Source organism: Notamacropus eugenii, chromosome 1, assembly GCF_028372415.1.
Source record: "Notamacropus eugenii isolate mMacEug1 chromosome 1, mMacEug1.pri_v2, whole genome shotgun sequence".
NCBI lineage: Eukaryota > Metazoa > Chordata > Mammalia > Diprotodontia > Macropodidae > Notamacropus > Notamacropus eugenii.
In genome coordinates this window covers 481,669,937-481,684,918 of record NC_092872.1, presented here as the reverse complement: position 1 = coordinate 481,684,918, position 14,982 = coordinate 481,669,937, and the positions used below count along the sequence as shown (strand labels likewise).

The following is a 14,982-nucleotide window of genomic DNA, read 5'->3' as shown; positions in this document are numbered from 1 at the left end:
CACTAACAAGGATCCTCAAAGAATCTGAAGTATGATCACTGGTTTCTTTTTATAAAGTTATCCTAAAAAGTATGTTCTAAGAGTTAGGAGACTTGGGTTCTAAGTCCCAAACTCTACAAACATTATGATTACAATAACAAATCACAACAAAAATAACTAAGATTTTTTTTTAGTGCTTTCAGGTTTGCAAAGACTTTAATATACATTATCTCATTTGACCCTCACCACTTGATCCTCTGTGAAGTAGGGGCTACTATTATCCCTATTTTACTGATGAGCAAACTATGGCTGAACAAGGTCTTGCCCAGGGTCACAAAGTTCATAAGAATCTGAGGAAGGATTAGAACTCAGGTCTTCCTGATTCCAAGTTCTGCAGTCTAACCACTATTCTAAACTGCTTTTGTACCCATCAGCTGCGTGACCCAAGGCAAGTTACTTCCCCAATGTGGATGAGTTCTCTCATCTGCAAAACGAAGGCGCTGTAACCAATGGCCTCTGAAGAACTTTCTAGTTCTAAAATTCTATGCTATATGATTAAATTTGTTCACAAAAATATACTTACTGATTAACTAATTATCCTACCTTTGAATCCCCTGTACTTTGTGCAGACTTTTCACCTTCTAAGAAGCAGAAGCATTTACAATACATTACAACACAATTACAATAAAATACAATACAAGATTCAGTTTAGATGTATCATATTATTTTATGAGATACCTCCCTTGTCTAGTGTTAAGTAATTAAAAACATGATGAAGCCCTCACATGTTTTGTGACTTTTATCTCCTCAGGACCTGCATTAATAACTCTTAAGCCACAATAATGGCAGATCTGGACTTGGGAAATTACTTCATAAAAGGGTTAGTAACAAGTTAAAGTCATTATCATTATCATCAACAACTTATATGTACTTAGTGCACTTAGGTATATGGCACTATCCTTTATGTTAGACATATTTAAAGTCTTTGTAACATAATTACATATTCAATATAGATGTATTGATACAGATGAACAGAAATAACAAGCAAAATAGACAAGGTGATTATATATGCAAATTAGCAAAAATTTACATAATCCATTCCCATCCCTCAGCAAGAATCAAGTTTCTACATGCTTATAATTAAGACTTCAAGGAGAAAGAAGGATGCTATAGTCTTGGAAGGAAGACAGGGAGAAAAGACAGCTCACATAGGGAATGATACACGAACATACGATGTGAAAGGGAAGCTGTGCTCATTTTAGAAATACTTTTAAACAAGATATGCAAAACACTGGAAGCTGAATATGAAAGATTACCTTGCTGTTCAAGAGTCTGATTATTTCCTGAGGGACTTTTAAGGGTTGGTTCCAGATTTTCACCAAAGATTTTCTCATTCTTGCTGAAGATAATTTTTGGTAAGTTGGTGCCAGCTTCTGGTGGAGACTTTATTTTGACACTAGTTTAAAAAATAATACCAACAAAACCCCCAGAAGCTTGTAACTTCAATCCTAAAATGCAATATTTTCAGGCATACAATTTCTCCCCACAAACGTGTTATGCTGAAAGTTAACTGAAATTTTCATTTCAACTCTATCTTTTGGCACAATATTTCTCCTGTTTCCCTCCCTATCCCTGCAATAATTAATCAGCATCCATTTAGAAGAAAATTGATCCCTGCATCTTCCTCATGTTTCTCTCATTCCCATTCTCCATAACTTGACTCCAACCAAGCCCACTCCCTTCCACTGTGCCCTCTGGAGTACCTATTCCACAGCAAATAAATTTCCCTTTAACCTGGACCCCTTCATCTTTCACATTCTTTCCATCTATTAGCCAACATAGAAACCTGGATCCGTTCTGATGACAATGCGTCCCTGACAGTTATGGTTTAGATGAGACTGGTTAACATGAATTTGTTCTGTACCAAACTTCAACTAGGTTCTCATTGTAGCAAGGCAGTTCTTTATTCTTCTATAACTGATTTCCTATCTCACTCTCCACAGAAGCTATTGCAAACTTGCTCTTTCCTCCTGAAGCTCCCCAAACCTTCTTCTCTCCACCTTGCACATCTGAGAACCTTGTCTCCTAATTTGCTGGAAATCAGGGTATTCTAAATGAGCTCCCCACTCTTCTCCTCCTATTAAACCCCCCTGACATCATTTCCCATTCTTCCTTTGACCAGGCCTGACAAAGACGTGGACCTTTTCTTTGCCAAGGTCCAGACTTCTACATATACATTTTATCCCATCCCCTTCCATCTCCTCAATTATCTCTCCTCTCTTTTGAATCATCAGCCTCTCTCTATTCAACTGGTTCTTTCCTTGCTGCCTTCAAACATGCCCAAATCCATTCCCCACCCCCATTCTTAAAAACCTTAACTATATCCTATAATCTCCTTGACACATCATCCTCTATCTCTCCCCCCTTCTCAACCAAACTCCTTGAAAATGTTTACACTCAATGCTACCATTTCCTCTTACTCATTCCTCAACTTCTTTCAATCTGATTCCAGACTTCATCATTAAATTGAAACTGCTCTCTCCAAAATTCAAATGATTTCTTAGTTGCTAAATCTCAGTTTTACTCCTTCTTGCTTTATCTTCTGTATTTGACAGTGGGGATCATATTCTCTCCTCCTTGATTCTCTGTCCTCCAGGTTTTTATGACACTAATTTTTCCTGGTTCACCTCTTCCTTGTCTGATTATCCTTCTTGGTCTCCTCTGCTGCCTCATCATCCACATCACACCCCCTAACTTAGGTAGGTATCTCCTAAAGTTCTGTCCTGGGTCACTTTTTTACATCGTTATACTCTTTCTTGGTAATTGGCTCCCACAACTATTATCTTGTTATGAGAAAACTCATAGGCCTTTATTTCTATCCTCGGTCTGTTTCACTAATTACCCATTCGATATTTCAAACAAGATGTCCTAGAGATATCTTAAACTCAACATGCCGAAAGCTGAACTCATTATCTTTCCCCCTAAATTCTGCCTTTTCCCAAATTTCTCTATTGGTTCAAAAGTGAGGTGCTATTCTCGATGCCTTATTCTCCTTCACTATCCAGTGAGTTACCAAATCTTTTCATTTCTACCATTACAATGTCTCTCAGATGTGTTCTCTTCTCTCTACCCACATGGGTATCTCCTCTGTTTAGGCTCTCGTTAAGTCCCACCAAAACTACTGGAACAGCCTCCAAATTAGTTTCTTTACCTTGAATCTCTCACCACTCCAGTTCATCCTACACATTTACTCTAAAGTAATTTTCCTTCAGCACAGATCTAATCATGTGACTCCCCTACTCAATCAACTCCAGTGGCTCCCTATTACCTCTAGAAGCAAAAAGAAACTCCTCTCTTTAATTTTTAAAGCCTGTCACAACCTGTGTCCACTGACCTTTTCAGACTCACACGAAGCCTTTCCTGCTCCCTCCAGGCGCTAGTGTTCTCCCTCCTATAGTTACCTTGTATTTAACTACTTTTTGCAAGTATAAACACATGCCCAAACACACACTTCTATAGATAGTAGGCTTTATATTTATGCTGTGTATATTTTATTTGTGTTTATTGTTTTCTCCATTACAACGTAAGCTCATTTGGGGAAGGGACTGTTTCACTCTTTGTACTTGTATCCCCAACACCTTGCACAGTGGCTGGCACATGGTACGTAATTAACAAATATTTATTGACTGACCAATGATACATCAAATTCAACAAAAATAATAAGTACTACATACAGGGCATTTCACTAGACCAGGGGGCTAAACAAAGGTCTCCCACCCCTGCACTAGACACTACGGACTAAAAATAAAAACAAATAAGTTCCTGCCCTCCAGGAGGTCACATTCTAACTACATCAGACTAGGAAAAAAGATCAAGGAGAAGCTCTTAATGTTAACTAAAAACTATTGAGAGGTCTTGAGAGGCTACTGTAGAAATCAATCAACTTGAATGATAATATAAATTGTCATAAGCAGTAGGTACCTTCAATTGTTTTTTGTAGAAAGGAACATTTTTAAAATTTTTAAATTAAATTTTTAAAACTTTTATTAAAATTTAAATTTTTTTATTAAAATTTAAATTTTTTAAATTTTGAAGCCTTGTAAGAAGGTAGAATACTGAGGGCAAAACTCCTGTACAGTGATTTTCTGTCAAGTATCATTCTTGGCAAGAATACCTTTAACTTTTCCATACTTTTAACTGTTACTAGTTGAGATGCCTATCTTAAATTCAACATGGATGAGGAAATATCCACTTGTTCACTTAATTTATGAAAATCAGCACACATTCTGCTATCATGATGAGCTTCTCAGTTCTATGTCACAAGAGAACTGAAAGAAGACTTACAGATGACTTGAGAAGTCCAGAATCAGGAGTGTAACAGAAACAGACTGCATTTTTTTAAAGATACAGTAATCCATATCTTCCTCCTGAGAAGGGAATATCCAAATGCACATAATCTTAACACTGGAAAAGTTTAAAAAAAAGAAGAAAAAAGTTTCCAAGACACAAAAATTAGCACAATCTCAGGTTCAAAGACTAGATGTCAATCACAATGGTTTTCAAGTGTATCACCATGTACTAATCAACTGCTCTCCACAAGATGAATTAACATGATAGCTCTTGTCCATTACCATTACAATAGAGTCGAAAAACTACACAGGATCAGATGAACTTTACATTTACCAGATAAGAGGAGAATCCATCATTCTTTGTTCGGTCCAAGCTAAAACCAATCTAGAAGGAAAGAAATAGATAATAAGAGGTAAACAACTATATGATGTTCTGGTGTCTGCATCCTTTCCTCTGTCTATGACTTCACATATAGGATCTTCTTAGTATTCATTTTGGAAGAAAGAAGATGTATGTAAAACATGTAAAATCATGTATGTAAAATAAGGCATGTGGGGCTGCTATTGTGATTATGTATGTAAAATCATACATGTAAAATCATGAGTTTTAGAACTACACAAGAATTAATAATCAAATATTAATTTTAAAGATAAAATCAATATCTGATAAAGTAATATTATTTTTATGAACCTTAATTTCTTCCATTTTCTTCAGCAGTGTGATTTAATGGGGAAAGAAAGGGCAAACCTCTTAAAACCAGAGCAAAATATACCTACCGTTGCAGTGGCATCCTCATTTCCCTTAACTGAGAGGCTACTGACGTTGACCACCATGGATCCATCTTTGAAGAATCCAAAGGTATTGAGATGAACCTTATGTCTGACATCATCCTGAAATGTATTTTACAGTGAGAGATTTACTAACATGCAAAAGCTGTCTTACAATCTATTCAATTACCTAATTTATCCACCATTTCCTCCAATGTTCCTATCATATGCAACAACATACATAATCACGATACTTCTTTCCTCCCTAGAAATGATTAAGTTGATGATACTTAGAGAATGACTTCATTCAAGAAAATCTTTAATCAATTTATTGTATAAGGACACTCAGAAATTTTGTCAGCAATTATTTCATTTCTGAAGGGGGAAAAAAATCACATTTTTAAAAAAGTGATAAATATAAAAATGTTAAAAGTGACATTGCAGATAAGGCCTTACCAGTTTTGCTCACCTTTTAATAATAAATTACCATGAGGTACAGTGCTGGGAGCAAGGGCTACTGTCAAGCAAAATTTCGAAGACAGCCTACCTGGTCTTGCTAAATTAAGCTACACATGGCATTACTTTGTGTTTTAAGAGCAGACCCACTTAGAACTCTAAAATGATGTCTTACAAACCTCAGTATAATGATCTTATTATCAAATGAGTTGATTATATTTTAAGGCAAATATAAATATGTTATTAGGAAAAAGTCAAAGACCTAAAACTCTGGCTACCTAGTTTTTCCGTGGTGATGCTTAATACCAACCAAAATCACTATTATTTTTTAAAATGTTTGATGGTGTAGGGTCCCTCTGTAAAGCACTTCCAACTTGCAGTTTCTCTTTTTTTAAAACATGAATCCGTTTTCATCCTTGATAAAACAATCAATCAATAAGTATTTATTAAGCACCTACTATCTCCACGACATTATGGTAGGTGCTGATGATATTGTAGTTCAGGTAAGAGTGCTGAGCACCTGAACCAGGATGGTGGCTGTGTGACTATTAGGAAGGTGGCAAATGCTAGAAATATTATAGAAGTAAAATTGACAAGACTTGGCAACTAATTAGATTTGTGGAGTCAGGAGGAGAATGAGGAATAAAGGACTTCTTAAAGGTTTCAAACCTGGATGACTCCAAGAATGGTGGTGCCCTTAAAAGAAATAGGTAAATTAAAGGGAGTGGATTTCAGGGGAAAGACTTCTGTTTTGGACTTACTGAGTTTGAGATGCCTATGGGACTCCCTTGTTAGTGTCTGAATGTGACCCCTCTACTATCCTTGATATTAAAAGGTTTCTTATATTCAAAAAAAATATTTGCAGATATTTTCCATTTTTCTTTCTCATTTTACTTCTATTTTCAACCTTAAATGCTCATGAAATGACTGTTTACTTGGATGTCTCACTAAGCTTTCTTTAAACTGCCCTCTACTGCTTCCCATTTGAGTGTAATAGTAAAGACAGATACTTGGTGATACATTTTTTTTTCCTGAGCAGTCTGCTGTAATCCTTACAAACTGAAAGGAATCTTTATTGTTAGCCCGAAACTCTAAATGAAAAGTTATAAAACATAATCACAATGGCAGTCTCACATGTCTTACATAATTAAGATTTGAGGTTTTTATCACTCTTCTTTGTATATGACCTACGTACAGACCTTTCACTGCCAGCTCACTGAACTTTCAAAGAGTTAAAGGGGTGTCAGCTAGGTACTCCAAGTTCCCTACCCCAGTCAACAACTACCTTCAGAAAGCATCTGGAAACTGAGGTGGAAAGAAAAAGTTCCTTACTATCCCAATCCAAGTACTCTGTACTTATACCTTTCTTGGGTCCTTCTCTTTCCCAAGAGGGGCACTGTCATGGTTAAGAGGCAGAGCCAAGTACTTGTCTTGCAAGAGCATGGTTCTACCTCACTCTCCTAATGACAATGTGTGTGTACGTCCTTCTTGCCGAAGAAGACCATGCCATCCGAGAAATAATGACATGACTTGCACTTGACTTTGTTTTGAGTGAGGGAGGGCTGTGCAGGTCACCAGCCTCACTTCTCCTCCAGAGCCATTTGAAGCCAGTGACCAGATATTCATCAGGATGACTGGAGATGACCCAGGATGAAGCCACTGGGGTTAAGTGACTTGCCAAAGGTCATACAGCTAGTGAGTGTCAAGTGTCTGAGGTGAGATTTGAACTCAGGTCCTCCTGACTCCTGCACTGGTGCTCTATCCACTGCACCACCTAGCTGCCCTACACAGAGATAACTGAAATAGGGAAGAACAATTAATAGTTATTCTGTTAAAACTTCAAATGATCAGGCCCTCAGTCAGAACTTTTTAGCTCTAAGTTTAGAAACTTTAGGTCCCCAAACTGGGCAAAGTGTGATGGCAAAGTGGATAGAGTGCTGGGTCCTGAGTCAGGAAGACTTATCTTTTGGAGTTCAAATCTGGCCTCAAACACTAGCTATGTGACCCTGGGCAAGTCACTTCACCCTGTTTGCCTCAGTTTCCTTATCTGTAAAATGAGCCAGAGAGGACGTGGCAAACCATTCCAGTATCTCTGCCAAGAAAACCCCAAATGGGGTCGTGAAGAGTTGGACACAACTGAAAAAATGACTAAACAAAAAGCGTGCTTCCTAGCTTTTGGCAGAGAGATGAACTAGAGGTACAAAAAGAGACATTTTCAGACATGGATCATGAATGGATATGTCTTCCTTGACTCTGCTTATTTATTGCAATGGAGGGCTTTTATTTTTTAGGGGAGAATTGTGTAGGAGGAAGGGAGGAAATAATAGTAATACAAAAAAAAGAAAACAAAGAAACAAAGCTTCCTAATAAAACACTTAAAAATACACAGAAGACAGAAGATGGGAGTTTAGAAGGGGACATAGTCATTCAGGACAATGTTGGCCCTAATACATTATATTTATTAAACACTTTAAACAATTCACAGTTTCATTTATAATCTTTTGTATTCCTCTATACTGAAATGTTCATATTTTTTGATTCATAATTTTAGTGCATAATTTTAAAAGGCAGAGAAGTATATGATACATTTTGGAAGTTTTCAAGCAAAAACAGCTCCAATAAGATAGTCTGTTTACTTCACAATTATATTCAGTATTCTAGGAAATTCAGATACATAGAACTTCTCAGTATATGACGTACTGAAATATGAAAATCTATAATAAAGAGAAAGTTTAATGTAGGACAGTCATAAAAATGGCCAGACACTATTCATAGGTCAACCCATACATGGTCATTGGAGTAACTGAAGAACATAAAGGATTACTGGAAGCTGCAGAAAGAGTACTGTTGGCTAAGGCTCTCAAAGAAGTCTGAGACTGGCCCTTTTCCAACTTGCAAGGAATCCTGGCAAATGTCAAAAAGGGGGTGGGACAGTAACAAATGGTTTGGAGAGCAATCAAGTTAGGTCTCAGGTTTTACCAGTAGATCCTGATCTTCTGGTTAGGCTCAAAGAGCTATTAAACTGAAATGAATTAGGAGCTACTGTTATAAGACTGAAGAAACTGTAGGAGGATCTGAATGGGGGAGATCTTTGGGGTGGAGTCTTACAAATCTTTAAATATTTGATGACTTATCATGTGGAAAAGGGATCAGATTCACTTTGCTTTATCTGAGAGGCCAGATGGAGTGGTTGGAAACAGAAAAGAAGCATATTTTGGCTCAACAAAAGAAAGAACTGAGAGCCAACACAAATAGTAAGTAGTAAATGCAGTCCTCAGAGTGGGGAAGAATTGTGTTCAAGTCTCACTTTTCATACACACACTGACTATGAGAGCCTGGACAATTCACTTAACCTCACACAGAGATCTAACAGTCACAATTAGTTAATTTAAGAGTTCTCTATATCAGTGACAGTGGACAAACAGGAGAAATTTTCCCTAACAACCAAAGCTGTCCAATAGCGAAATGGGCTGCCTCCAGGGGTGGTGGGTTTCCAATTCTGGAAGTCTTTAGTTTGAGCAGAAGTTGGTTGTCAGTGACATTATAATGAGAGACTAAAGAATAGGCTAATTGAATAACTGAAAGTCTTTGCATAGCTGAGTTTAACGCGCCCCCCCCAAATTTCTAAAGATGTTCTCTAAATAGAATAATTGTAATATAAGTATATAATATAGTTTTCTTGATCACATAACTCAGAAGTGTTATCATTAAAATTAGTCATTTTGAAATTATCTGAATTAAAGTGTTCTTGTACATGACTATGGAGTTCATGGCTCTGCAATTATTCTATTGATCAACAAGAGAACGGGTGAAAGAAAACAAAGGATATTCTATAGTACCAAAATATCTCTTGACAGCAAATATTCTTTATTTTAAAAATGAAAACTATTTGGAATTAGCAAATATTAAAATTAGAAACAGGAGAGCAAGAGAGAGATTAAAGCAGTAAAGAAAGTTAATAAAAGCAGATTCTTAAATGATTCTTAAAATTCCCAAAGAGCTTTGCCAAGTAATTATTTGATTATTTACTCCACACCAGGCTTCTCCAAATAGCATAAAAGTCTGTTAGAACTCCAGAACACCATGCCTAGTACACAGACTCTAAGCATTAGAAAGAAGCTCTGGGAGTTGTACAATATGAGAATAGGTAGTCAATATTTTATTTGTTGATGGGCAAAATAAAAAAGCACAATGCTCAAAAAGGCTTGTGGACAAATGAATCATTTACAATGGACTAAAAATTAATGACGCTTTCTATTTCAAATATGGCCTGAAGAGAATAATGGTAACTGGCTCAATTTAACATAAACCATATCCTCAAAATCTTAGCGTAGTTTTAAGTGACTAAAGCTGCAACATTTTGTTTAAAAGTTAGTATAGTACTTTCAATACCAAAATAAAGGTAAATTAAGGCTAATTTCACATATTTATAGCAATCTACATGTTTATATTACCCAAATCTAAAAAAATTTAAAACCTTTTGCCATCTGGACAATTAAAATAATTAAAAACAATCCAAAAACAAAGCAAGTGCACCCAAAACAACCCAAAGGACTGTTTTAATGCCAATAAAATTAAAATTCCATTTTAAAATTCCATTTGGCGATGGTGCAAGAAAAATGCCCCATAATCCCTTCAAAATACATCTATTAGAATCAAATCTATAAACTAAAACCTCCTGAAAAAATGGGTGAGTGGAAACCCCTGAACATACAAGATTAGTATAAGAAAACTATCTCTTTTTGGTCCTTTCTCAACTACCTGGTATACAGCGATTAGGTGTTTGGAGAAATACTGACAAGTTCTTGAAAAAGGGATCCAAGAGGTCAAACATTCCAACCCTTACCAAAGCATAAAATCCTTTTATTCTACTTTCAATATGTCATTCAGCCTCTGCTTGAAGACCTCAAATAACAGGGAACTCATAGTGCATCAGTATTAAATGTTCATTATCAGAATGTGACTCTTTTTCTTAACTGGCCTCAAAATTAGCACTGACATCTAAGTGCTAAACAAAACTGAATTGGCTCTAATTCAAAAAGAAAAATTAACCAAATCATAAGAATCAAGATTTGAAAGCATAATCTACAAATATTTTCTTAAATCAAACAGTATTTTATGATAATTAGAATGCAAGGAGTTGATTAAAAATTTATTAACCAATAAAAATATATATTTAGATAATTTCTTGAAATCTGCATCACAATACTGAGCTTGCCAGGACAGGGGTGGGGAACTTGTGGCCTTGAGGCCATTCTAGGTCCCTGGGTATGGCCTTTTAACTGATTCTAAGTTTTCCAGAACAAATCCTTTCATTAAGTTTGGATTCAGTCAAAGGGTAGCACTTGAGGACCTAAAGAGTCACATGTCAGGGCCACAAGCTCCCCATCCCTGGGTTAGAATGTTGGTAGGGATATAAGATGAACATTTAATAATAATAATAATAATAAAATCGTACACAAGACAAAATAAGGCAACCCTTTTGGTTAGAAGCATCAAAAAGCATAAAATAGAATGATTACCACAAAACAAATAAAAATAAAACCTTGCCAACTGAAAAGAGCAAAGTTGATCCCAAAGAATGTGAGACATTTCTCCCCAACTCCTTTACAGAGCTTGAACACTGCATATGTTGTCAAATATTTCGCTGTGCTGATTGTTTTTTCAGATTTTTTTCCTCTTCTATTACTTTTCAAAAATACATTCTTTCTTAAATGGATTGACTATGGAAGGCACAGGGATATAGGGGGAAATTTAACTGATGTAAAAACAAACATATCAAAATTTTATTTTTAAAAATGTAGGAATAAATGGCTCATTCCTAATTTGGTAAATAGTTTCTATCTAAAAACAAGAGCTAGAATTATCTGTAATGGAGAAATGCAGAATTCCTTTTTAAAAGATCAAAGGCAAAGTGAGGAGGTTAGAATATCAGAGACAGAAGCAGAATATGAACCCAAGTCTTGACTCCAGAGTCAGCGCTCTGGCAGTATCATTACACCACATTGCCTTTTTGTGCTGCAAGAAAAGATAAAAGGGGAAACTTCTGAAAAACATGTAAGGACTTTTAATTTTTATGCAGAGTGTAGTAACTACAAACAGCCAAACAACCCATACAATGACAACAACATTATAAAGGAAAACAAATGTGAAAAACTTAAGGACTAGGATCAATGCAACGGCCAATCACAAACCCATGCTTCTCCCTTCTTGGTAAAGAGATGATGGCCACAGCTGTAGGATGAGTCAGATGGTTTAAGATAAGGACAATGTTTGGATTTCTTTTGCTTTATGATAATTATGTAAATGAAGGACTTTTCCTTTTTTTCTTCGACAGAGGTAATTTGGGGTAATGATAATCATAAATAAAAAAACAGAGCATCCATAAAACATTTTTAAAAATACATAAAAGAGAAGAAAATTCAGAAGGGAATACATATAAGCAGAGCAAGGTTACATTAAATTTGATAAATATTTTTTAAAAACCAAGATGTTCAGGGTTTCATATACAATCCTCTTTCTGCTTTTCATACAAGGAAATGTTCATGTTTGTCAAGTTCACAATGATAAAAAATAAAGTTTAAAATAAAAAAAAAATCTCACATGGGTGTGAAAAAAACACACAACTTCAGGAATTCAAGATGGAGGAGGCCGGACTAGATAGAAGGTTATCTGGGAAAGATCTTGGAGTGCTAGAGCAACCAACCCAAAGCTAAAGCAATCTCAGGCTCCATTAGAAAAGGCAACGAATAGCACGAGAAAGATAACAGTCCACTACGTATTCTACCCTAGAGTTCTGCGTTCAGTTCTGAGTCATGCTTAAGGAAGAAATTGATAGTGTGACGACGAATGCAAGACTGTGATAACCAGAATAGTGAAGGGTCTTAAGAGGATTTCCAATGAAGATGGGATGAAGAAATGGGATGTTTAGCCTAAAAATGAGAACATTTTGCGAGGAGTGAGGAGAGTCGTTGATTGGTTGAAGTATTTAAAGGGATACCAAGTGAAAGAGGGATTAAATTTGTTCTATTAGTACCCTGAAGTAAGAAGAACAGCAATTGGTGTTAAGTCATAAAGACTCAAGTTTAGGTTTGATATGAAGAAAAGTGGATTAGAATTAACAGAGGAGTTCTAGGAGAGGCTGAAAAACGGTTGACACATTACATACTGAAATTAATTTAGATGTAAAGAGTTACTGAGCAAGTTCCGTTATTTATATTACTATATAATGCTAAGTATCTAATAAAACCATTTAAGAATTTACTTACCATTAAAAACATCATAAAGTTCATAAGATATGCTTATTCCTAAAATTCATCTTAACCTGTAACAACTCAATGTGATAATTTAGAATTCTTCTCTATCAACTTTCCTTCAAAGAACTCAAGGTATTACATATCAAAGCCCTTAAATCTGGTTGTAATATCCAAATGAGGCTTCTATTTAAAATTCAGAAATTATAGAACATTCAAATATTTTCTATTTAGAGACTTTAAAATCGACACAGAGCAAACCAACTATAGCTACAAAACGAGTGTCATGAACTTTACTGAAAATAACCCCTATCACCATCTTTTTACATGAGCATTCTTCAAATTCATGAATATAAATATGTCCTCACTGATGGGGGGTGGGGGGAAAAAGGGAAGGAGATGAAGAGGGAGAGATGGGGAGGGAGGGGGAGAGAGACTTTACCAAAGACTCAGTTTCCTCATCTCTAAAATGAGAGGCATGACCTATATTAAGTTTCTTTCCAGCTTTCAATTTCATGACCCTTTGATGCACTGCTGGACAGCCTAGAGCAGGCCTGCATAACGTGCAGCCTGAGCCACCTGCAGCACATCAAAGGATTTCCTCTACATACAAAGGATGTTTTCCTCTATATATTTTTCACAGGCCATCTGAAATCCTTTGGCCTGCCATAAGAAGCCCTTGGGCAGCAGGTTGTACAAGCCTGGTCTAGAGGCACTGCAAAATCTTTATTGCCTAGCACTGCTAGGTGACCCAGCAAACAGAACTTGGGGCCCTTATGTGGCCTCAGACACTTAGTAGTGATGTGACTCTGGGCAAGTGTCTGACTCAGTTTCCTCAATTGTAAAAGGGAGATCATAAAAGTATCTACCTCATACAGTTGTTGCAAGGATCAAATCATAAATGCTTATTCCTTTTTACTACATTCTAACATGTTTTTAAATAAACGCTTGTTTTAATAACAATGCAGGTAACTAGTCTTAGAACTCGAAAGAACCTTGGAGACCACTGAATTTGATCCCCTTATTTTACAGATGAAGAAACCAAGATCCAAAGATTTGAAGTGCCAAAGTCACAAAGGTAATAAAATGAAGAGCTGGGATTCAAATGCAGGTCGTCAGACTCTTAAGCTCAGCGTTCTTTCCAACATACTATGAGCTCCTCCTAAAAAATTTTTAACAAAGGGAAACAATTCACTTCTTTGATAACACGGATCTTTTTCCTTCCATATGCAAAAGGATTTTGCTAGGTGTTCTCTAACAGAGAATATGGTTTAAAAGGTGATTTGAAGTTTTCTAGCAGTCTGGTTCCTTTGGGAGGTAGGAGCACCTATCTTGAAGTCAGAAAAAATGCATAAGAGTTCCACATATAACCAGTTATATGACTTTGAGAAAGTTACATCCCTCTAAGTCATTTTCTGTAAATTGGCAACATTTGCACAACAGGCCTTAACTAGAGTTGTAAGAAGTGCTTTTTAAACCTTAAAACATTATAGACCTGTGATTTATTCTTAAATTCCCTTTCCAGGTTTCGGGGGAAAAGGCAGAGTATGGCATTTCAAATCAAAGGGCCTAGATTCAAATTTTGGCTCTGCTACTTACTATTTGTGTTCAACTTAGGAAAGTCACATAATCTTTCTAAACCTCTGAGTTCCAGCTTATCATATGAGGCAATGGACTAGATGATTTCTATGATGATCCATTTTAAAATTCTGTGATCTTATGATCTCAGACTACAGAGTCCTCAGCACAAAGAGTAAGGAAGAAAATATACTGGAAACTACAGCAACATGTTATATTAGAAAATATTCTGGAACAGGAGTCAATCATACAAAAAACATTTGCTGCTGTTTTTAATTGATTGGTCATGTCCACTCTTCATGACCCCATTTGGGGTTTTCTTGGCAAAGATACTGGAGTGGTTTGTCATTTTCATCTCCAAAACATTTGTTAAGTGCCTACTATGTGCTGGGCACTGTGCCAGAAACTAGGGATACAAAGACAAAAACCGCCCCAACAATTTCACCTCTAAATGAGCTTGTATTTGATGAGTGGAGAGAGACAATGTGTACGTAATTAAGTATAATAAATCTATACAAAATAAATACATGGTAGTAAGGAAGGAAAGGCATTAACAGTTACGAGGATTAGGAAAAGCTTTGTATAGAAAAAGGATTCCC

General features: G+C 36.1%; 1 protein-coding gene across 3 annotated transcripts in view; it reads right to left on the bottom strand.

Moving 5' to 3' along the window:
• Positions 1-14,982, bottom strand: part of GPR107 (G protein-coupled receptor 107) — a 91,251-nt gene that overhangs the window by 71,818 nt on the left and 4,451 nt on the right. For all 3 annotated transcript variants that reach the window (XM_072632712.1, XM_072632708.1, XM_072632709.1), the window contains exons 2-6: positions 5,106-5,219; positions 4,663-4,713; positions 4,324-4,406; positions 1,296-1,435; positions 583-620 (exon numbers count right to left, since the gene is read on the bottom strand). In XM_072632712.1, the coding sequence (XP_072488813.1) occupies positions 583-620; positions 1,296-1,435; positions 4,324-4,406; positions 4,663-4,713; positions 5,106-5,219 (426 nt within the window). The remainder of the gene's footprint in view (positions 1-582; positions 621-1,295; positions 1,436-4,323; positions 4,407-4,662; positions 4,714-5,105; positions 5,220-14,982) is intronic.